General features: G+C 47.1%; 1 protein-coding gene across 2 annotated transcripts; it reads left to right on the forward strand.

Moving 5' to 3' along the window:
- Positions 1-12,206: 12,206 nt before the first annotated feature.
- Positions 12,207-15,540, forward strand: LOC123442684 (piriformospora indica-insensitive protein 2-like). Of its 2 annotated transcripts, XM_045118795.1 has the most exons (3): positions 12,208-13,008; positions 14,105-14,525; positions 14,619-15,540. In XM_045118795.1, the coding sequence occupies exons 1-3, from the start codon at positions 12,751-12,753 to the stop codon at positions 15,305-15,307; spliced, it is 1,368 nt and encodes a 455-aa protein (XP_044974730.1). In that variant the 5' UTR covers positions 12,208-12,750; the 3' UTR covers positions 15,308-15,540. The 2 variants fall into 2 exon arrangements, with proteins under 2 accessions (XP_044974729.1, XP_044974730.1); XM_045118794.1 differs by having other exon boundaries at positions 12,207-13,008; positions 14,105-15,540.
- The last annotated feature ends 3,212 nt before the right edge of the window (positions 15,541-18,752 follow it).

The raw sequence follows: 18,752 nt of genomic DNA on the forward strand, positions 1-18,752 counted from the left end.
CAAGACTTTTCTAGCGCCATTGATACAACAAGTCAAGAATAGTCTGCCGTCAACAGACCTTTTTTTGGCACCGTTGCTATCATACCACTTTGCTACTGATACTTTGCTTGCAGATACTAATCTTTCAGGTGTGGTTGAATTGACAACTCAGCTGCTAATACTTGAGAATATTCTTTCGCTTCCCCTTGAGTCGAATCAATAAAATTGGGTTGAATACTCTACCCTCGAAAACTGTTGCGATCCCCTACCCTCAAAAATTCGGTCTTTATCACTTCCCTACTCGAGGATGAGCAGGAGTTAAGCTTGGGGATGCTTGATACGCCTCCAACCTATCTATAATTTTTGATGGTTCCATGCTATTATCTTGTCAACTTTGGATGTTTTATATGCATGAATATGCTATTTTATATCTTTTTTGGGACTAACCTATTAACTCAGTGCCTCGTGCCAGTTTCTGTGTTTTCCGTGTTTTTGACCTTTTTCAGAAAAGAGTATTAAACGGAGTCCAAATGGAATAAAACATGCGGGATGATTTTTTCCATAGCAGAAGATATGCAGGGGACTTGAGAACCAAGGCAGGAAACTTCATGGGAGGTCACAAGCCCCCTAGGCGCGCCCCCAGGATTGTGGGCCCCACGTGCCTCCTTTCCCCTACCTCTTTCGCCTATAAATTCTCTAAAATCCCGAAACCGGAGAAGAGAGCCACGAAAATACTTTTCCGCCGCCGCAAGCTTCTGTCTCCGCAAGATCCCATGTGGGACTGTTCTGGTGCCCCGCCGGAGGGGGATTCGGACACGGAGGGCTTCTTCATAAACACCATTGCCTCTCCGATGATGCGTGAGTAGTTCACCACAGACCTTCAGGTCCATAGCTAGTAGCTAGATGGCTTCTTCTCTCTCTTGGATCTTCAATACAAAGTTCTCCATGATGTTCATGGAGATCTATCCGATGTAACTTTCTTTTGCGGTGCGTTTGTCGAGATCCAATGAATTGTGGATTTATGATCAGATTATCTATAAATATTATTTGAGTCTCCTCTGATCTCTTATATGCATGATTTTGTATCCTTGTAATTCTCTTCGAGTTATGGGTTTTGTTTGGCCAACTTGATCTATAATTCTTGCAATGGGAGAAGTGCTTGGTTTTGGGTTCATACCGTGCGGTGTCCTCACCCAGTGACAGAAAGGGTAGCGAGGCACGAATCATGTTGTTGCCATCAAGGGTAAAAATATGGGGTTTATATCATATTGCATGAATTTATTCCTCTACATCATGTCATCTTTCTTAAGGCGTTACTCCATTTGTTATGAACTTAATACACTAGATGCATGATGGATAGCGGTCGATGTGTGGAGTAATAGTAGTAGATGTAGACAGTATCGGTCTACTTGTCTCGGACGTGATGCCTATATGTATGATCATTGCCTTAGATATCGTCATGACTTTGCGTGATTCTATCAATTGCTCGACAGTAATTCGTTCACCCACCGTAATACTTGCTATCATGAGAGAAGCCTCTAGTGAACACTATGGCTCCGGATCTACTTCACATCATATATTCAGATCTACAAAAATACCAAAAATACTTTGTTGCAATTTTCACCTTCAGATCTCACCGTGCAAATAATCGTGAAGGGATTGACAACCCCTTTTTCGCGGTGGGTGCAAGTTTGTTTGTTTTTGCGCAGGTACATTGTTGCCTCATCTTGATACTCCTAGTGGATTGATACCTTGGTTCTCAAACTGAGGAAAATACTTATCGCTACTTTGCTGCATTACCCTTTCCTCTTCAAAGGAAAAACCAACGCAAGCTCAAGATGTAGCTGAGGTCTCATACCTCTCAACATGGGCACGGGCCTGAAATGAAAATCTCAGCTCTTGGAACATCCCATATGTTCCGTGACGTTCAGAACGTCTTGGGCGCCTCAATTCTAAGTTGTTAAGCATTATACACTAAACTATCACGTAGTCATGAAAAACATGTGTGTCAGATGTTCGCAACATCAAGACACGAGCTCGGGGGGTAACACACCAACCGGTGCGTTAAGGATATAAGCCTTCTGTGCAACAACGAAGACAATCCTCAGTTTACGGACCAAGTTCGTATAATTTCTACTATCATCTTTCAACTAAGTTTTCTCTAGGAACATATCAAAAACAGTGGAGCTACAGCGCAAGCTACAACATAATTTGCAAAGTCATTTTGCTATGTTCATGACAATAAGTTCAATCAATCATATTACTTAAGAACTCCCACTCAAATTGACATCCCTCTAGTCATTCGAGTGACACATGATCCAAATTCACCAACTCAAGTTCGATCATCACGTGACTTGAGTTGGCTTCAATGGTGAACATCTTTATGTTGATCATATCTACTATATGACTCATGTTCAACCTTTAAGTCTCTTGTGTTTCGACGCCATGTCTGTACATGCTAGGCTCGTCAAGTTTAACCCGAGTGTTTCGCATGTGCAAAACTGTCTTGCACCCATTATATGTGAACGTAGAGCCTATCACACCCGATCATCACGTGGTGTCTCGAAACGACGAACTATCGCAACGGTGCACACTCAGGGAGAACACAATTTTATCTTGAAATTTTAGTGAGGATCACCTTATAATGCTACCGTCGTACTAAGCAAAACAAGGTGCATAAAAGGATTAACATCACATGCAAATCATAAGTGACATGATATGGCCATCATCTTGTGCTTCTCCATCACCAAAGCACCGACATGATCTCCATCGTCACCCGCGCCACACCATGATGTCCATCATTGTGCTGCCATTGAGGTTGTCGCGCCAACTATGATGTTAGTACTAAAGCTACTGAACTAGCGACAAATCAAAGCATCACGAGGCACAAAATAATTAAGGACAACCCTATGGCTCCTGCCGATTGTCGTAGCATCGACGCGCAAGTCGATATTTAACTATTACAACATGATCATCTCATACATCAAATATATCATATCATGTCTTTGACCATATCATATAACAACATACCATGCAAAAACAAGTTAGACGTCCTCTAATTTGTTGTTGCTTGTTTTACGTGGCTGCCATGACTATCTAGTATGATCGCATCTTACTTACACGAAACCACAACGGTGATATACAAGTTGCTATTTAACCTTCTCCAAGGACCGCCTTTGTCAAATCCAATTAAACTAAAATTGAAGAGATAGACACCCGCCAGTCATATTTATGCAACAAGTTGCATGTTAGTCGATGAAACGGTCTCTCGTAAGCGTACGAGTAATGTTGGTCCGGGCCGCTTCATCCAACAATACCGCCGAATCAAGAAAATACTAAGGAGGGCAGCAATCTGAATATCAACGCCCACAAACTCCTTTGTGTTCTACTCGAGATGTCATCTACGCATAGACCTGGCTCATGATGCCACTGTTGGGGAACGTCGCATGGGAAACTAAAATTTTCCTACGCGCACACAAGATCTATCCATGGTGATGACCATCTATGAGAGGAAAGAGTGCATCTACATACCCTTGTAGATCGCTAAGCAGAAGCGTATATAACGTGGTTCATGTAGTCGAATGTTTTCGCGATCCAATCATGATGTGTCCCGCGATCCCATCACGATCCGTCCATGATCTCACCACGATCCGTCCCGCGATCTCATCACATCCATCCCGATCTAGTGCCGAACGGATGACACCTCCGCGTTCAGCACACGTACAGCTCGATGATGATCTTCGCCTTCTTGATCCAGCAAGAGGGGCGGGGAGGTAGATGAGTTATCCAGCACAACGACGTGGTGGTGGTGGTGGTTAACTAATCCAGCAGGGCTTCGCCAAGCTATGCCGGACTAATCTAGACGAAGAAGACGATCTGTGGAGAAGAGGGCAGCACATGGCTTTTCTGATGCGTGTTGCCCTCAATACCTCCACTATATATAGGAGGAAGGGGAGGGTGGGCTGCCTTGCCTTCTCCTCCAAGGAGGAGAGGTTCGACCGAACTAGGGGGGTCCTCCTCCTCCAATTTGGTTTGGTGGAGGAGGACTCCCCCTCCTAGTGGGATTCCTCCTTCCCTCTTTCTCTTTGGCCTCTTGGCCCACGAGACTCTTGGGGCTGCCCCCCAAGCCCACCAGGGGCTGGTGCGCTACCACCTAGGCCCATGTGGCGCCCCGGGGTGGGTGGCCCCTCCCGATGGACCCAGTTCCCATTCATCACTCCCGGTACACTGTCGGAAATGCCTGAAACTTTTCTGGACTCCAAAAACCACCTTCCTGTACATCGGTCTTTACCTCTGGACCATTATGGAGCTCCTTGTGATGTTGAGGGTCTCATTCGGGACTCTGAGCAACTTTCGGTCACCAACATACATAACTCAATAATACCGAAATGTTACCGAACCTTAAGTGTGCAAACCCTGCGGGTTCGAGAACTATGTAGACATGACTGAGACACTCTACGGTGAATAACCAATAGCGGGACCTGGATGCCCATATTGGCTCCTACATATTCTACGAAGATATTTATCGTCGAACCTCGGTGTCAAGGATTCAGTTAATCCCGTATGCTATTCCCTTTGTCCATCGGTATGTTACTTGCGCAATATTCGATAGTCACCTAGTTACGTTCTCACATTTGATACACACAAGGTATTCCTCCGGTGTCCGGGAGTTGCATGATCTCATGTTCATAGGAACAGATACATTGACATGCAGAAAACAGTAGCAATAAACTGACACGATCATATGCTACGTTCATTGTTTGGGTCTTGTCCATCACATCATTCTCCTAACGATGTGATCCCATTATCAAATGACATCTCATGTCTATGGTTAGGAAACCTTGACCATATTTGATCAACGATCTAGTCCTTCAGAGGCTCACTAGGGATAGTGTGTTGTCTATGTATCCACACATGTATTTTAGTTTCCAATCAATACAATTCTAGCATGGATAATAAACGATTATCATGAACAAGGAAATATAATAATAATCAATTTATTATTGCCTCTAGGGCATATTTCCAACATGAATCACCATGCTTTAAAAAAATCACATCACTCATTGTGGCGCGGCGTAGCACGGCGTTTCTTTTCCTCTGCCCAGAGTTGATTTAGGTGGAGGCACAGAGCCCTCTCTGATTTTTCCTGCTGAGGAATATGGTGCCATGTATCTATGGCTTCCGTGCTCCATGGTAATTAACCATCTCTTCTTCACCCTCATCTCGCTTCAAAAGATTGCCTGTTTTTCTGGTAGTTGGAGGGGTCTTAATTGTGATGTTCCATTCCGCTTATTTGATGCAATATCCATTGAGAATTTGGTCTCTGCATTCCCCAATAGTTACCAACTAATATTTAATACTTAGATATGACTACAAATTTATGGCGTCTTTGGTTGACATGAGAAGAAATTCCAATGTATGATGAACTGATGAGCATCTATTAATTTACTATGGATGTGTGGTTGAATTCTGTTTCAGGTTGAGAAGGAAACATTATTTGCCTTAATCAACAATATCGATCACCAATATTGCTTCACTCTTTAGGTGACTATTAGTTGGGACATGCGTTTTAGTATAGTTTATGATTGTATCGTCAATGATACCTTTCTAGCTTATCAACCTGATACAAACTCTCATATTGATGTAACAACTGTTTTTATAAGAAGAGTATAAGACTCTTACATTGGTTGTTGTTTTCTTTACTTGGATCACCTATGGTGTACTGCAATTAGACTAAGCATTCCTTGTATGGACTACTTTGCGACGAATCGAGTCTTGGAACGACTAATCAAACATTATAATAGATAAATAAATATTTTATCAATCCATGTAGCGCGGCGTGCCGCCACGCACTACCCGCTAGTAGACTCTCTATATGAAGAATATGGTGCTACTTGAAGCACAAGTGAGGAATTAGTATGCCCTTCTCTCTTTTCTCTAAAGTTTTCTCTTATTTCGCCCATGGGAGGCGCGCAAAATTTCAGGCAGCACCATCCATGGCGGTTGGTACTCGCGGGAGAAGAGGAGAGATATATCGAGAGAGATACACGAGAAAGGGAGAGAGGGAAGGGAGAGGAAGGAGAGATGGTCGGCGGCGTGGTCCGCTTTTGTCCGACGGCGTGCGGGGATGTCTTGAAAGTCTGGCGGCGTGCATGGATGTGTTGTGGAGGCAGAAGCCCGACTTTTTCGCTAATATGAGGACTAGGGCGGACATGTGTGGACGAGAGCGATCGACGGGAGCGCCCGCTTTTGTCCATCACGGACCCATTTTTCGCCCATATTTGCGACCAATTTGGGTCGGGAGCGGACAAGAGACAGATGCGCTATTCGTTTGGATCGCCCCATTGGTGTCCAAATGATCCAAACGGACATGGACGGACGAAAAGGGTCACCCGGTTGGAGTTTCTCTAAAGATTATTCCTCACATTTCCTCTTTGGAATTTCATCCAGATTTGTTCGTTGGTTCACTAAGGCCAACTCTAATGCACAACGCCAAAAGGACGTCTCTTTTGTCCGCTTTTCGTCTGTTTGGGGTGGCAATGGGGTCGTGTCTGCCCGGATTCGTGGATGCGTCGGTCGTGCGTCCAACGCGCGGTCGCATTTCGGTCGCATCTTGTCCATTCGAGAAAAGACAACCCAATCCAAAATTAAACTGTCAATTGTTGCACGTCCGAAATAGTGTTATTACAATCCAATCAAAAATAAAAAATAATATCAAATAGTATAATTACAATCCAACTAAAATTTGTTTGCACGAAAATAAATAAACCAATAGATGCATCTATTGGTTGTCCATGTGAGTCCACATGTGCTCAACCAAGTCATTCTGAAGCTGGATATGAGTATTGTCAATCGCGCAATTCCCGATGAAACCGGACAAACTGTTCAAAGGTTGCACGAGGTGCATGCTCACGCTCAATATTTTCACCCTAGAAATTAAATCCTTGGTTGTAGATGCTATCATCGCGCTCATCCTCCACGATCATGTTGTGCATGATCACACAAGCATTCATCACCTCGCAAAGCTTCTTCGTACTCCATGTCAATGCAGGGTTATGAACGATGCCCCACCGAGAATGAATCACACCGAAAGCACGCTCCACATCCTTCATAGCACTCTCCTGCATTTGGGCAAACCTCTATCTCTTCTCTCCTCGCGGGTTGGGTATGGTCTTCACAAGAGTGGACCGCTGAGGATAGATACCATCAGTTAGATAATATTCCTTGTTGTAATGGTGGCCATTGATCTCAAAGTTGACCTCCGGGGAGTGGCCTTCTGCAAGTCTTGCAAACACTGGTATGGGTCATGTGAGACCACACCCTCGCTAATACGATTAAATACTTGCCTTCTCATTCGAAATCGGTGACGAAATTGATTTGGCCTGAAGAGTGCACCGTGCTTAATGTAATCGACATAAAGAAGGGTGTGGCCTTTCTCCCTATTGGAGTTCAAGGCCAGAGCTATTGGAGTTCAAGGTCAGAGCATGGCTAGGGATTGATCCCCTGAACCGAGGCTGCTTCCTACTAATGTGTTTATGCACGACCAACGTAACAACCAACTCTTCATCATCCGATGAGCAAATGAAGTTGTGAAAGAAAAACTCATCACCACTATCCGTTGTACCTTGCGAGCAATCCGCCGAACGCCTTGCGGTCGTGCTGGCTGGAGTAGGTGGTGCACTGTGACATCCTCGACTTTTGCTACAGTAATTATTGTAATTAAGCTACAATGATCACCCGCTAATGATGCCACATCATCGAGAATTTCCATCTCAGACCCGCGTTGATTCAAGTCTATCCGGATTCAAAATTTGAAAACAAAAGAAAAATACTTTATAAGTTCATTACAAATATTAAAAGGATATATATAAAAAGGAAAGTATTAAAAATAATAATGATAAAATAAAGTATAAAGAAAAATAAAGTATTTAAAAAGAAAAATCAAATAGTAAAATAAATAGTGAAAGAAAGAAAAAAAAAGAAACAAAACCAACCGGCCCAACTGGGCCAAATGGCCCAGCCGGCCACCCCACCCCTCCAAACCCTAGCGCCCCCCCCTGGCGAGGGAGCCTCTGCCTCGCTCCCTCCCTCCCCTTAGCGCCGCCAGCCTCCCCCTCTTGGGGGCCCCACCCCCACCGACAGCGCCCCCACCTCTCTCTCTCTCTCGTATCCCACTCCCTCCCCCACGACTCTCCCTCCCAGCGCCCCCCACGGCAGAGCCGCCCCCTTCCCTGCCCGATCCACCCTCTCCCCTCCCCTCGCATCTCCCCTCCGCCCCGGCCTCCTTCTCCCGCCGGCGAGCTCCCCCGCCGGCCCTCCTCTCCACCCCTCACCCCCGGCCGGCGAGCCCCTTCCCTGCTCCTCCAACTACCGGCACCACCCCCCCCCCCCGTTGGCCGGACCTCCAGCGACCTCCGGCGGCCGAGGCCCTCCCGGGGTCCTCCCTGGTCGGCCGACCCTGGCCAGGGGCCTCCCCCCCGTCGCGCCCCCCTTCCTCCCGCTCGGTCCAGGAGGGACCGGGCAGGGAGACAGGCCCCCTCGGCCCCTTCACCACGCCGGCGAGCCCCTCCCCCACCGGGCCTCCCCTACACCTCTTCCTCGCCGGAACCGCGCCGTCACCGTCCCCTTCACCACCGGAACAGCGCCGTCACCGTCACCGCCTCGTGCTCCTCCTCGCCGTCACCTCCGCTTCCCGCGAACTCCGGCTTCATCGGGCCGTCCCGTCAACGTTGGTGAGCCCCTCCTCGGGCTCCTCCCACCGTCGCGTTCCCCTCACCGTCCCGGTTCCGTTCCGGCAAACGGGACCCCGATCCGTCGACGGTAGTGACCGGTAGGAGGATTTGAAGAACGTGCTCTCCTATGTTGAGTTAGCACAGAGTTCTGTGTCTGTGTGCTAACAAAGAGAGAGATGGGAGTGTTGTTGAGTTAAAAGAAAATAAAAACAAATGTTGTATTCCGTATGTATGTATGTATGTATTTGATACCCGTATTTATGTATGTATTGCGTATATAGATATTGGAGGAATACGATATTTGCATGTTTATATCTACGGAAAAAATCGAGTATTTTGGCCTAAGGTCACTTACCGGTGGGGCCAACGCACCCGCTGTCTATGATAGGGAGGCCCCACGCGATAGTTAAAATAGAAATAAAAATAATGTTTTTATTAAATAAATAAATAAATAGATATATTAGTTAAATTAATTAATTAGAATAATTAGAGTATGACACGTGGGTCCCTCACTAAATTAATCTGATTAATTAATAATTAATCTTAATAAAAACTTGTGCCTATGACGTTCGGGACCCGCTAGTCAGTTGACCAGTCAACTGCTGATGTCAGCCTCACATCGCGATGATGTCATAATAGGATTTTATTAAAATAATTATATCTGTTTTTAATTCCTAATTGTTGAATAAAACTTAAAAAATCAATATTAAATAATCCGTAAGTCAAATCGAGATAATTTCAACATGAAAGTTGATCAGCAGAACGAGACGAACCGGATACACGGTCCATTCGTGTGTCACGCGTCCCTAGCATGGCAAACATGGAACATTTACATCATTTCCAGTATAACCGGTAGTAGCCCGAGACCCGGGAAAATATCATCGGATATTCTTCCGACCCATCTATGACGGATGTTGCTGCGTTAGCTCATGTCTAGCCTGCATCTTGCCATGTCATGCTTTGTGTTACATCGGTGCTATTATTTATTGTTTCTTCCCCCTCTTCTTACCGGTAGACCTCGAGACTGACGCTGCTGTCGGGTACATCTACGACCCTGCCGATCAGTCCTTTGCCGCAGAGCAGCAAGGCAAGCAAACCCCCCCTTGATCATTCCTATATCGCCTATGTCTTTCTTCTTACTGCTTGCATTAGTATTTTGCTACTATTGTAGTTAGCTCCTATATCTGATGCATAGCCTGTTTTTGATGAACTGCTACTTTCAGTCCTGTACTATAAACCTGCTTAGTATAGGTGGAGCAGTCATCCCCTCTGACCCCGGAGTCCAGTTGCCCCGCTTGTTTTCAAATCTCGATCTTTGATCGACGAGCCAGACCCGACACCGCACATTCACCCCCTTCGTTGTACGACGCTACAGAGATACTATCGGGTACCGAGGGTGACACCTCGCTAAGTACTCCTGATGATATCTCTGTAGTATAGCTAGTCGGTCGTGGTTATCGAGGGTGATTCCTCTTTCACCCTTCCCGATGACGCCTCTGTCGTGCCAACCCGCGAGTGTGGGACCCCCGAGGGTGATTCCTCTAAGCCCACCTTGACGGGTACATCGTTCGAAATCCAATGAGGGTGATACCTCGGATTCCCCCCGATGTTACAACTACACAGTTACTCGACCATGTTACTGGGATCATTGGTGATTAGTTGTAAGACGGGTGGATTCCCGTGAGACTGTGTTGCTGCCCTAATTAAAATGTTAATGGATTTGGGTATTTGATCTGGGTTGGTCGGAGACCTTTTCGCACTAACCGGCTACGCGGGAAGAATTATGGGTACTCGGCGTCGCGGTATCAGCCGAAGCTTTTCAGATGCCAGCAATGTAGCGACGCGCGCCCGAGTGGTCCCGAGATGCATCGCGCTTGTGATTAAGGGATGCTAGGACTGACGTCGGCCGCCCACGCCACGTGCAGGAGTGCGAAGGGGAACTGGGCCCACGAACCCTTTGTGCTTAGGATTTAGACCGGCGGGCTGGCCTCTCTGATTAGTCTTAGGTGGGGCTGCGACGTGTCGATATTCCGAGGCCGGGCAGGACCCAGAAAAGTATGTCCGGCCAGAGTGTTATCGAGCGTGACGCGACATGTGGTGCACCCCTGTAGGGATGAAAATTAACTATTCGGATAGCCGTGTTCACGGTTACAGGACGACTTGGAGTTGTGCCCCGATCTTTTACAACTACAATTGTTACTTAACTGGAATTAGTTTGCCTCGGGATTGCTTCCTCGCAGGGAGTCGAGGGAGGATCCTTAGGCGTGATCTCACTTTAATATTGCTGCAACAATATGACTATTAATGTGTTACCCCCCTGTTCTACTCTCGTCTATGGCTGCAAGACCCTGAAGATGCTAGTCTTCGATAGGACTAGGCCTTCTCTCTCTATTCTCGCATTGCTGCAGTCAGTCCACATATAACCCCCTTCTTTGATACTGATGCATAATTAGAATAGTTCTGATGTAAGACTTGCGAGTATTTTGAATGAGTACTCACCGCTGCTTTGCTCCCCCCTTGTTCCCTTGATCCGTTTGCTGCGACCAGATGATGGAGCCCAGGAGATGGAGGTCCCCGCCGCCGACGACTGCTACCCCGACGGTGCCTACTACTACGTGGAGGCCGCTGATGATCAGGAGTAGTTAGGAGGTTCCCAGGGAGGAGGCCTCGCCTCGTTCGATCGTTGTATCTTTTGTGCTAGCCTTCTCTAAGGCACCCCATGTTTTATGTCTGTACTCAGATATTTGTTGCTTCCGCTGACTCGTGTGTTTATCGAGATTTCGTATTCTGGCCCTCGAGGCCCCTGGCTTGTAATATGAAGCTGATGTTATTTTATTTGTGTCTAGAGTTGTGTTGTGGTATCTTCCCGTGAGTCCTTGGGTTTGATTGTACGCATTTGCGTGTATGATTAGCGTACGATTAAATCGAGGGCGTCACATGCACGTCCTGCTCCCCTCACAGGCGACGACGGTCGGCCGGAGTACGTGGTGCTGAAGGGAACCCTGCAGCAACGAACGACCGACCGGAGGAGGTCTGGGACGGCGGGCGACACCGGCTGTCGTATCTACCTCTCCCATCAGCGACCAAAGAGAACCCCGGCCAAATGTTTTCTGGAAAGTCGGTGCAGAGGTAGCTATGGCATGTCGTGGTGCTTCGACGGCCTTTGTGGAAGACGACGCGGCCGGGGAAGGGTGGCGGCGGCAATGCCAGAGGGGCGGAGGGAGGTAGAGAAAGAGGAGAGGGGGTATGTATCCCCGACGAGCGGGCCAGGCACGATAAGGATACACATCGCTAGCGTCCATGCGTCTTCGTTCGGCCGCAAACTCAGCCCAAACTTGGATCTGGAATGGATAAAAAACAAAGACGATTCGTTTTCGGTCACGCGTTGGAAGATGTGCCTTGTCCGTTGATCTGAAACAGACGTGGACGGATAAAATGGGATCCCGAGTAGGAGTCGGCTTAAAAAGCCAAACAAAAGCCAAGCTACACATCCATCTGAACCGAGTAGAGTAGGAGCATGTACACTACTACACACACTGTGCAGACCATTAACCCGTTGGCCACAGCTTTCTCTGTCTCTCTTGGTACCGTTGGCATCTTTCCACGAGAATTCAGATTCAGAAACCACCGTCCCATCTCTCTTCCCTTCCTACTCCAAACCCCACAAGCACAACCCACACGCAACACACAGCGCACTGTCCCCTACTCCCCTCTCCTCTCCTTTGTTGCTCGCTCGCCGCCTCGGGATCCCCCGGCGCGGCGCAGCAGCTCCTTCCTTTGCGTAGGAATGTCTCGGGCGGCTGCCGCCTCCGTCTCTGCGCAGCGAAAGCCACATTTATTTGCCACCTAAAAGGGGCACACCTCCCCACCCCAGCTTAAATTCCCGGCCAGCCGCATCGAGAAAGAGAAACGAACGCAGAGGTCCGTCGCCAAGCCAAGGTCCCAAACAATGGCGGCTATTTAGCGAGGCGCGCTGCAGGCAGGCCGGAAGGGGGAGCAGAGCTTCTTGTTTGTTTTCTTGCGAAGAAGTACCGCTGCGATGAAGCGTGCACGCGGCGGCAGGCTGCTGCTGGCCCTCGCCGTGCTCTTCTTGGCGCTGCACCTCCTGTTCTCCGGCTGCGCGGCGGAAGGGGAGGACGAGGAGGGCTCGCCGTCACCGGCGGCGGCGGCGGAGCCGGAGGCGCCGATGGAGGACAAGCAGAAGGCGGCCCTGTACGCCGCCATCGGGAGCTTCGTGGGCAAGGCGTGGAACGGCTCCAGCCTCTTCCCCGACCCCTGCGGCCAGACTCCCATCCAGGTTCGTTCGTGTTCGTCTCCCCCACAGCTAGCTCCTCTTCTTTATTGCTCTTGATTGATTCCTGAAGAATGTCAAGTAGTACGAGCAATGGAGGATTCGAAAACACCAAAATTTGCCCTTTTTTCATGGATTTAAACCAAATTTGATCTTGAGATTCACTGCAAATCGCTGCTCAGAAGGATGCCGTTTGTCTGCACACCCATCCAATTAAATTGCCTCATCTTGGGAATGCAAAGCGAGATGCTCCTCACAGGCGTTCCTCAAATTCACGGCACTGTATCCTCGCTTCAAGTTCCCCTGTTCCTCTGTTTCCTAGTATTACCTTTTCACCTGCAGCAGCTCTCTCACTGTACTGTTTGCTCCATTGTTCCCCGACTGTTGCTCCTCGGAGAATGCAAGATCTTACTGCTACTACTCCACTCCACTTCGCTGTTGGACGAGTGAGACGAAACCTTTGTTCCTCAACCGACCCACAACGGCCACGCGATTCTTGCCAAATTCGGGACCTTTTTCTTACTCTCCCTCTCCCTCTCTCTTGCGCGCAACAACTTTCTTTCCCCGGACATGATAAGAATCTGCGATTTGAAATGTCAATGCTTTCTTAAACACATCCCATTTGGTCTCCCTTTTCCCATGTCCTCCTCCTCCTCTCTTTTTTGAGGGCGTCCTCTTGCTCTTTTGCCTCGCCCAGAAAATCATTGCTACCAAGTACAGTAGTGATTTCTTTTTTACTTTCACCGATTTAACACTGGTTTACCTTGGTCAGATTAGCAATTTTCTCTGGCAATAACACACATAGTTAGTTACTCTGGTTTATAATCTGCTTTACATCTGCTGCTTGCAATAATTTTCACTCTCAGTGGTACTGCTAGAATCACATTCTGGTCCTGATGACAAGCCAAGAAAATTGTGCCAGGACACCAGAACATGTGACTCTTTCCACCTCTGTTCCTAGTATTTACTATTTACCCCACCCAATTATGTTCTACTATTCATTTACAGGATTTCAGTACAAGTTTACTGACTGATGATGACGATGATGATACTCAATTCAGTGAAGTAATTGGTTCTTGGATCCCCATTTTTTTTCCTGCAGGGGGTGTCATGTGACCTCTTCAATGGCGTGTGGTACCCAACGGTGGTCAGCATCGGTCCAGTGCTCGACAACTCGCTGCAGTGCGCCCCGGACGCCAGGTTCAGCCCCCAGCTCTTCGACCTCCGGCGCCTCAAGAGCCTCACCTTCTACGCCTGCTTCCCGGCGGCCAACCCCACGGCGATCCCGGCGACTAGCTGGGACAGGCTCGCCGGCACCCTCGAGACGCTCGAGTTCCGCTCCAACCCTGGCCTGGCCGGAGCTATCCCGGCTTCCATCGGTCGCCTGGCCAGCTTGCAGTCCCTGGTCCTCGTCGACAACAACCTCACCGGTGCCGTGCCGCCGGAGCTCGGTGGGCTGGCAAAGCTGCGGCGGCTCGTGCTGTCCGGCAACGGGCTGTCGGGCCCGGTCCCGGCGACGCTCGGTAACAACAACCCTCAACTACGCGGCCTCGACGAGCTGCTGATCATGGACATGAGCAAGAACTCTCTAACCGGGTCTCTGCCTCCGTCGCTAGGTGGGCTCAAGGGGCTGCTCAAGATGGACCTCAGCAACAACCGCCTCGAGGGGCGAATCCCGCCGGAGCTCGCCGGGCTCGACAGCCTCACGCTGCTTGACCTCCGGAACAACAGCCTCACCGGCGGCCTGCCGGAGTTCGTGCAGGGGATGCCGGCGCTGCAGGACCTGCTGCTCTCGACCAACCCGCTGCTGGGAGGCACCCTGATGCAGCGCGGCTGGGAGAAGATGGCGAGCCTGGCCACGCTGGACCTGTCCAACGTCGGCCTCGCCGGCACCATCCCGGAGTCCATGGCGGCGATGCCCAGGCTGCGGTTCCTGGCGCTGGACCACAACCGGCTCTCCGGCGCCGTGCCGGCCAAGCTCGCCGCGCTGCCGAGCATCGGCGCCATGTACCTCAACGGCAACAACCTGACGGGGGCACTCGAGTTCTCGGCCCGGTTCTACCAGAGGATGGGCAGCAGGTTCGCGTCCTGGGACAACCCCGGCCTGTGCACGGCGGAGACGGCCGGCGGCGCGCCGACCGGCGTGGCGGTGTGCAAGGACGCGCAGGATCCGCCTAGCGTCGGCGCGAGGGACGGGATGGATGGGGGTGGGAGGAAGCCCGAGGCGGCGTCCTCCTCATCGGCTGGCATGGTCACCGTGCTCTGGTGGTCGGTGCTGGTTCAGTGGATGATGATGCTGCTGTAGACACCAAGTTCAGATTTACTGATATGATAGGTAGAAAGATGGTGTTTTGTTGTGTTCGGTTCTGTTGTGTCGATTGGTGAAGAAAGAACAGAAGAGAGGCTGGAGGAGTCTAGTGGTTGGTTACTGACAGAGATGTTCATTTTGGGTGTAATTAGGCCTGTTTCTGCTGTCAAGTTACAGGATGTCGATAAGATAAATTTCCTTAGAATTAATTCTGGTTCATCTTGTGTGGAGACTTTTGGTGTTCATGTCTGCTTGGTATTTTTGTTACCTGCGGACGCCTTATTCGATCACATGGATTGTAAATACTATATGATGCCCCTTGTGTTGCTGCGAAAATCTTGCTAAAACATACACATAAGTAGATGTTAGAAAAATAAAACTATTGTAAAAACAAATTTAAAAATGCCATCGAGATATATTTTTAAAACAATAAAACATATAAAGCATGTGAAAAAATGTTGTATAAATGGAGAAATTTATTAGACTGAAATTAAATGTGGGTTATTTTTAACAACAATGTGTATCATGACTTGCATATATTTGCATCAAACATACAACGTAGAAATACATCTAGGTCATGGTACAATATATTTGTCACATGACCGTCTATGCCCGCACAAAAATAAGTGACACAAATTAATTGTATGATTTCTGAGACGGTGTGATTGTATGAATAAATTACTGCATAAATTATACTCTCTCCGTCTCATAATATAAGTTTTTTTTATATTAATGATATTATAATAGTCTCAAAAAAGTTTTTATATTATGAAACGGGAGAATAACTTATAATCACGTGCATGACTTTATGATGTGACATGGTTGCAGAAGATGAAAAATAAACATTTTGTTGCAACTATTTAAGATTAGAGGATTTTAGTGTATCTATTGTACACAAGTTAACACTTTTGACCCAGATAAGTCCCGAATGTTTGTATTTTGGCAATGGCAAATCATATGTTTTTATGCCAAATATAGTTGACACGAGGATAATAAGTTTAGTTAGTAAGCATGGTAAAAATTTGTCTCATGTTTATTTTTCGTCGGGAAATTATCATGTTCGCCAGATAAACCTATCATCTTTGTGTGAACTAATGTTGTCATAAAAAATGTTCGATTTGTCATTGGCAAAATCCGAACGTTCGCGTTTTATCTTTTCCGGAACTACACTATTCAGAGTTAGTGAAATGGAGTAGTTGCATCGGAAGGTTATAGGTGTACCTTCTTCATCGGATAATGCACATACTCCCCTAAAAAATGGATAATGCGCATACCAGCAAAATTTAGGCTTTTGCCATTTGCATACAAACACAAAGTTGAAAAAAACATAGCAGAGTACTCCCTTCATTTTTATATACAAGGCCACAATTCCACATTATAGATACCAAGGCAAAAGTTAATATCTTATAAGTTAATGTTACAAGACAACTTGTCTTCTTGTTTACCCTGTAAATTAATATGTATTTTTCTTTCTCATACATATCAAGTCAATGGTCTCACTCCTGCATGCATGCAAGGGATAATTAATATCTTTCTTTGCTACTTAGAAGGCGTGCATGCAAATTCTCTAGGACCTAGGTGGTTATTAATTGACTGTGAAATGAGTTAAAAGGTAGCATTCACACTACGCATGCATATAGAAGTAATACAACGGACTACTAATTAGCTGCTAGGAGTAAATGCAACGTGTCTTAATCTTTGTCTATTTTGAAAACGCACGCAAATCTAAGTGTGCCTTCTAAACTGTGACGGAGGGAGTAGTACTATGAGGCAAACACCATTAATATTACATCGATTAGTGTTAGTGGCCTTGTATATATATGCAAATTCTAATTTTAATAATGACCTTGTATATATAGAAATAAAGGGAGTACCGAAAGAACAAGTTATCAGAGTATGGAAAAACGAATGGTAAAAGAAACCATCGTACGTAGGAGTACATAGCAGTAAAATTAGAAGCCGGCTATAATGCCCACTCTTGTGCATTTGTGCATGCATGCCAGCGAGGGTTCACTCTCTGTTTTCCCGGGCCCGCAGCATAAAGGACATCCACCTGCACCGCCCTGTTGATCCGCGAAGCAAAGGAATCCTCGTAGGGCAGTTCCTATCATCGCTGCTGCTGATTGCGCGGGACCCACGGCTCAGAGATCTCAACGGCAATACTATTACCACTCGGATTACTCCCTTCGTTCCTAAATAAATGTAGTGTGTTAAAAGATTTTTCAATAAGGTATACATACGAAACAAAATAAGTGAATCTACACTTTAAAATATATCAATATACATTCGTACATGGCTCATTAGTGAAATCTATAAAAAGACTTATATTTAAAAACAGAATGAGTATTTCTTATAACCACACAGAAAAACTGGATCTGAGTGGTTATCTAAAAAAAAACTCGTATACATTTTATTTTAGATGAACGCAGATCCAGTTAACTTTTTCTAGGGACAGATCCAGTTAACCAGTCAGCAAAGCAGAGGGCCTTCGAAGGCTAAGGTGCGTTCATTCCGACTGACTATGAAAACATCTACAACCCGGCCCATATATGTCCGATGGCTTGATCAGTGACGAATCATCTTTTTATCATAAAAATAAACCACTAAGTTGGTAATAAACACAGGGGCGAGTCTGTCGGCTGATCTTTCTACAAGATCGGCCAGGTCGTGAGCTGTTCTATTTGCTGCAGTATGCCTTCATGACCGTAGTTCTGCAACACGGGTCATGTTGCAAAATTATTTCCGCAACATAGATCTTGTTGCGGAATTTTCTTGCAGTAACTATTTTGTTGCATTTTTCCTACAACTAATGTTTCGTTGTAATTTTTTTTATAAAAAAATCTATTATAAATGTTTTGTTATAAAGCATAAACACGTCATAGACCATTACAACACTGTGTATGTTTTAGAAACATAGTCCATGTTTGGAAACCGCATAACCATTTGGACGCGGGAAGGTAACGGATGCTAACCATTGCAATCCGCCGGCTAATGGTTAGCTTTTTCCATATACATAATATACGTCTATGTTGTGTGATGTCCGTGTTGTGTGACACCCTTGCACTCACCCATGTATGGAATGCATTGAAGGCCCGGACGTCCTAGACCCGTTCTTCATGTTGGATCTGATCCACGCTAGTCCATTCTGCCTCATAAATACTCGACATCAGATCAAATCATATTGAAAGTCCACACTCGATCGCTCCGCTCCGTTTTCACTCCTAGTCCCCTCTCCTTCCCTTTCCCTTCCCTTCATCATGTGTGACTTCGTTGCCGAATCCATCAAACATCCGACGACGAGTCCGACCCCTTCCACTATGGTCTGGCAACACAATGCATGAAGTTGGTGACCGAGCCGCCCCGTCGTGCCCCGCCCAACTCTAGATATGTCGCCAGGTGCGCCCCCAACCCTCCAGCATCAACCTCTCATGGCTTGCGGTGG

This window comes from Hordeum vulgare, chromosome 3H (assembly GCF_904849725.1).
Source record: "Hordeum vulgare subsp. vulgare chromosome 3H, MorexV3_pseudomolecules_assembly, whole genome shotgun sequence".
In the NCBI taxonomy this organism is placed as follows: Eukaryota; Viridiplantae; Streptophyta; class Magnoliopsida; order Poales; family Poaceae; genus Hordeum; species Hordeum vulgare.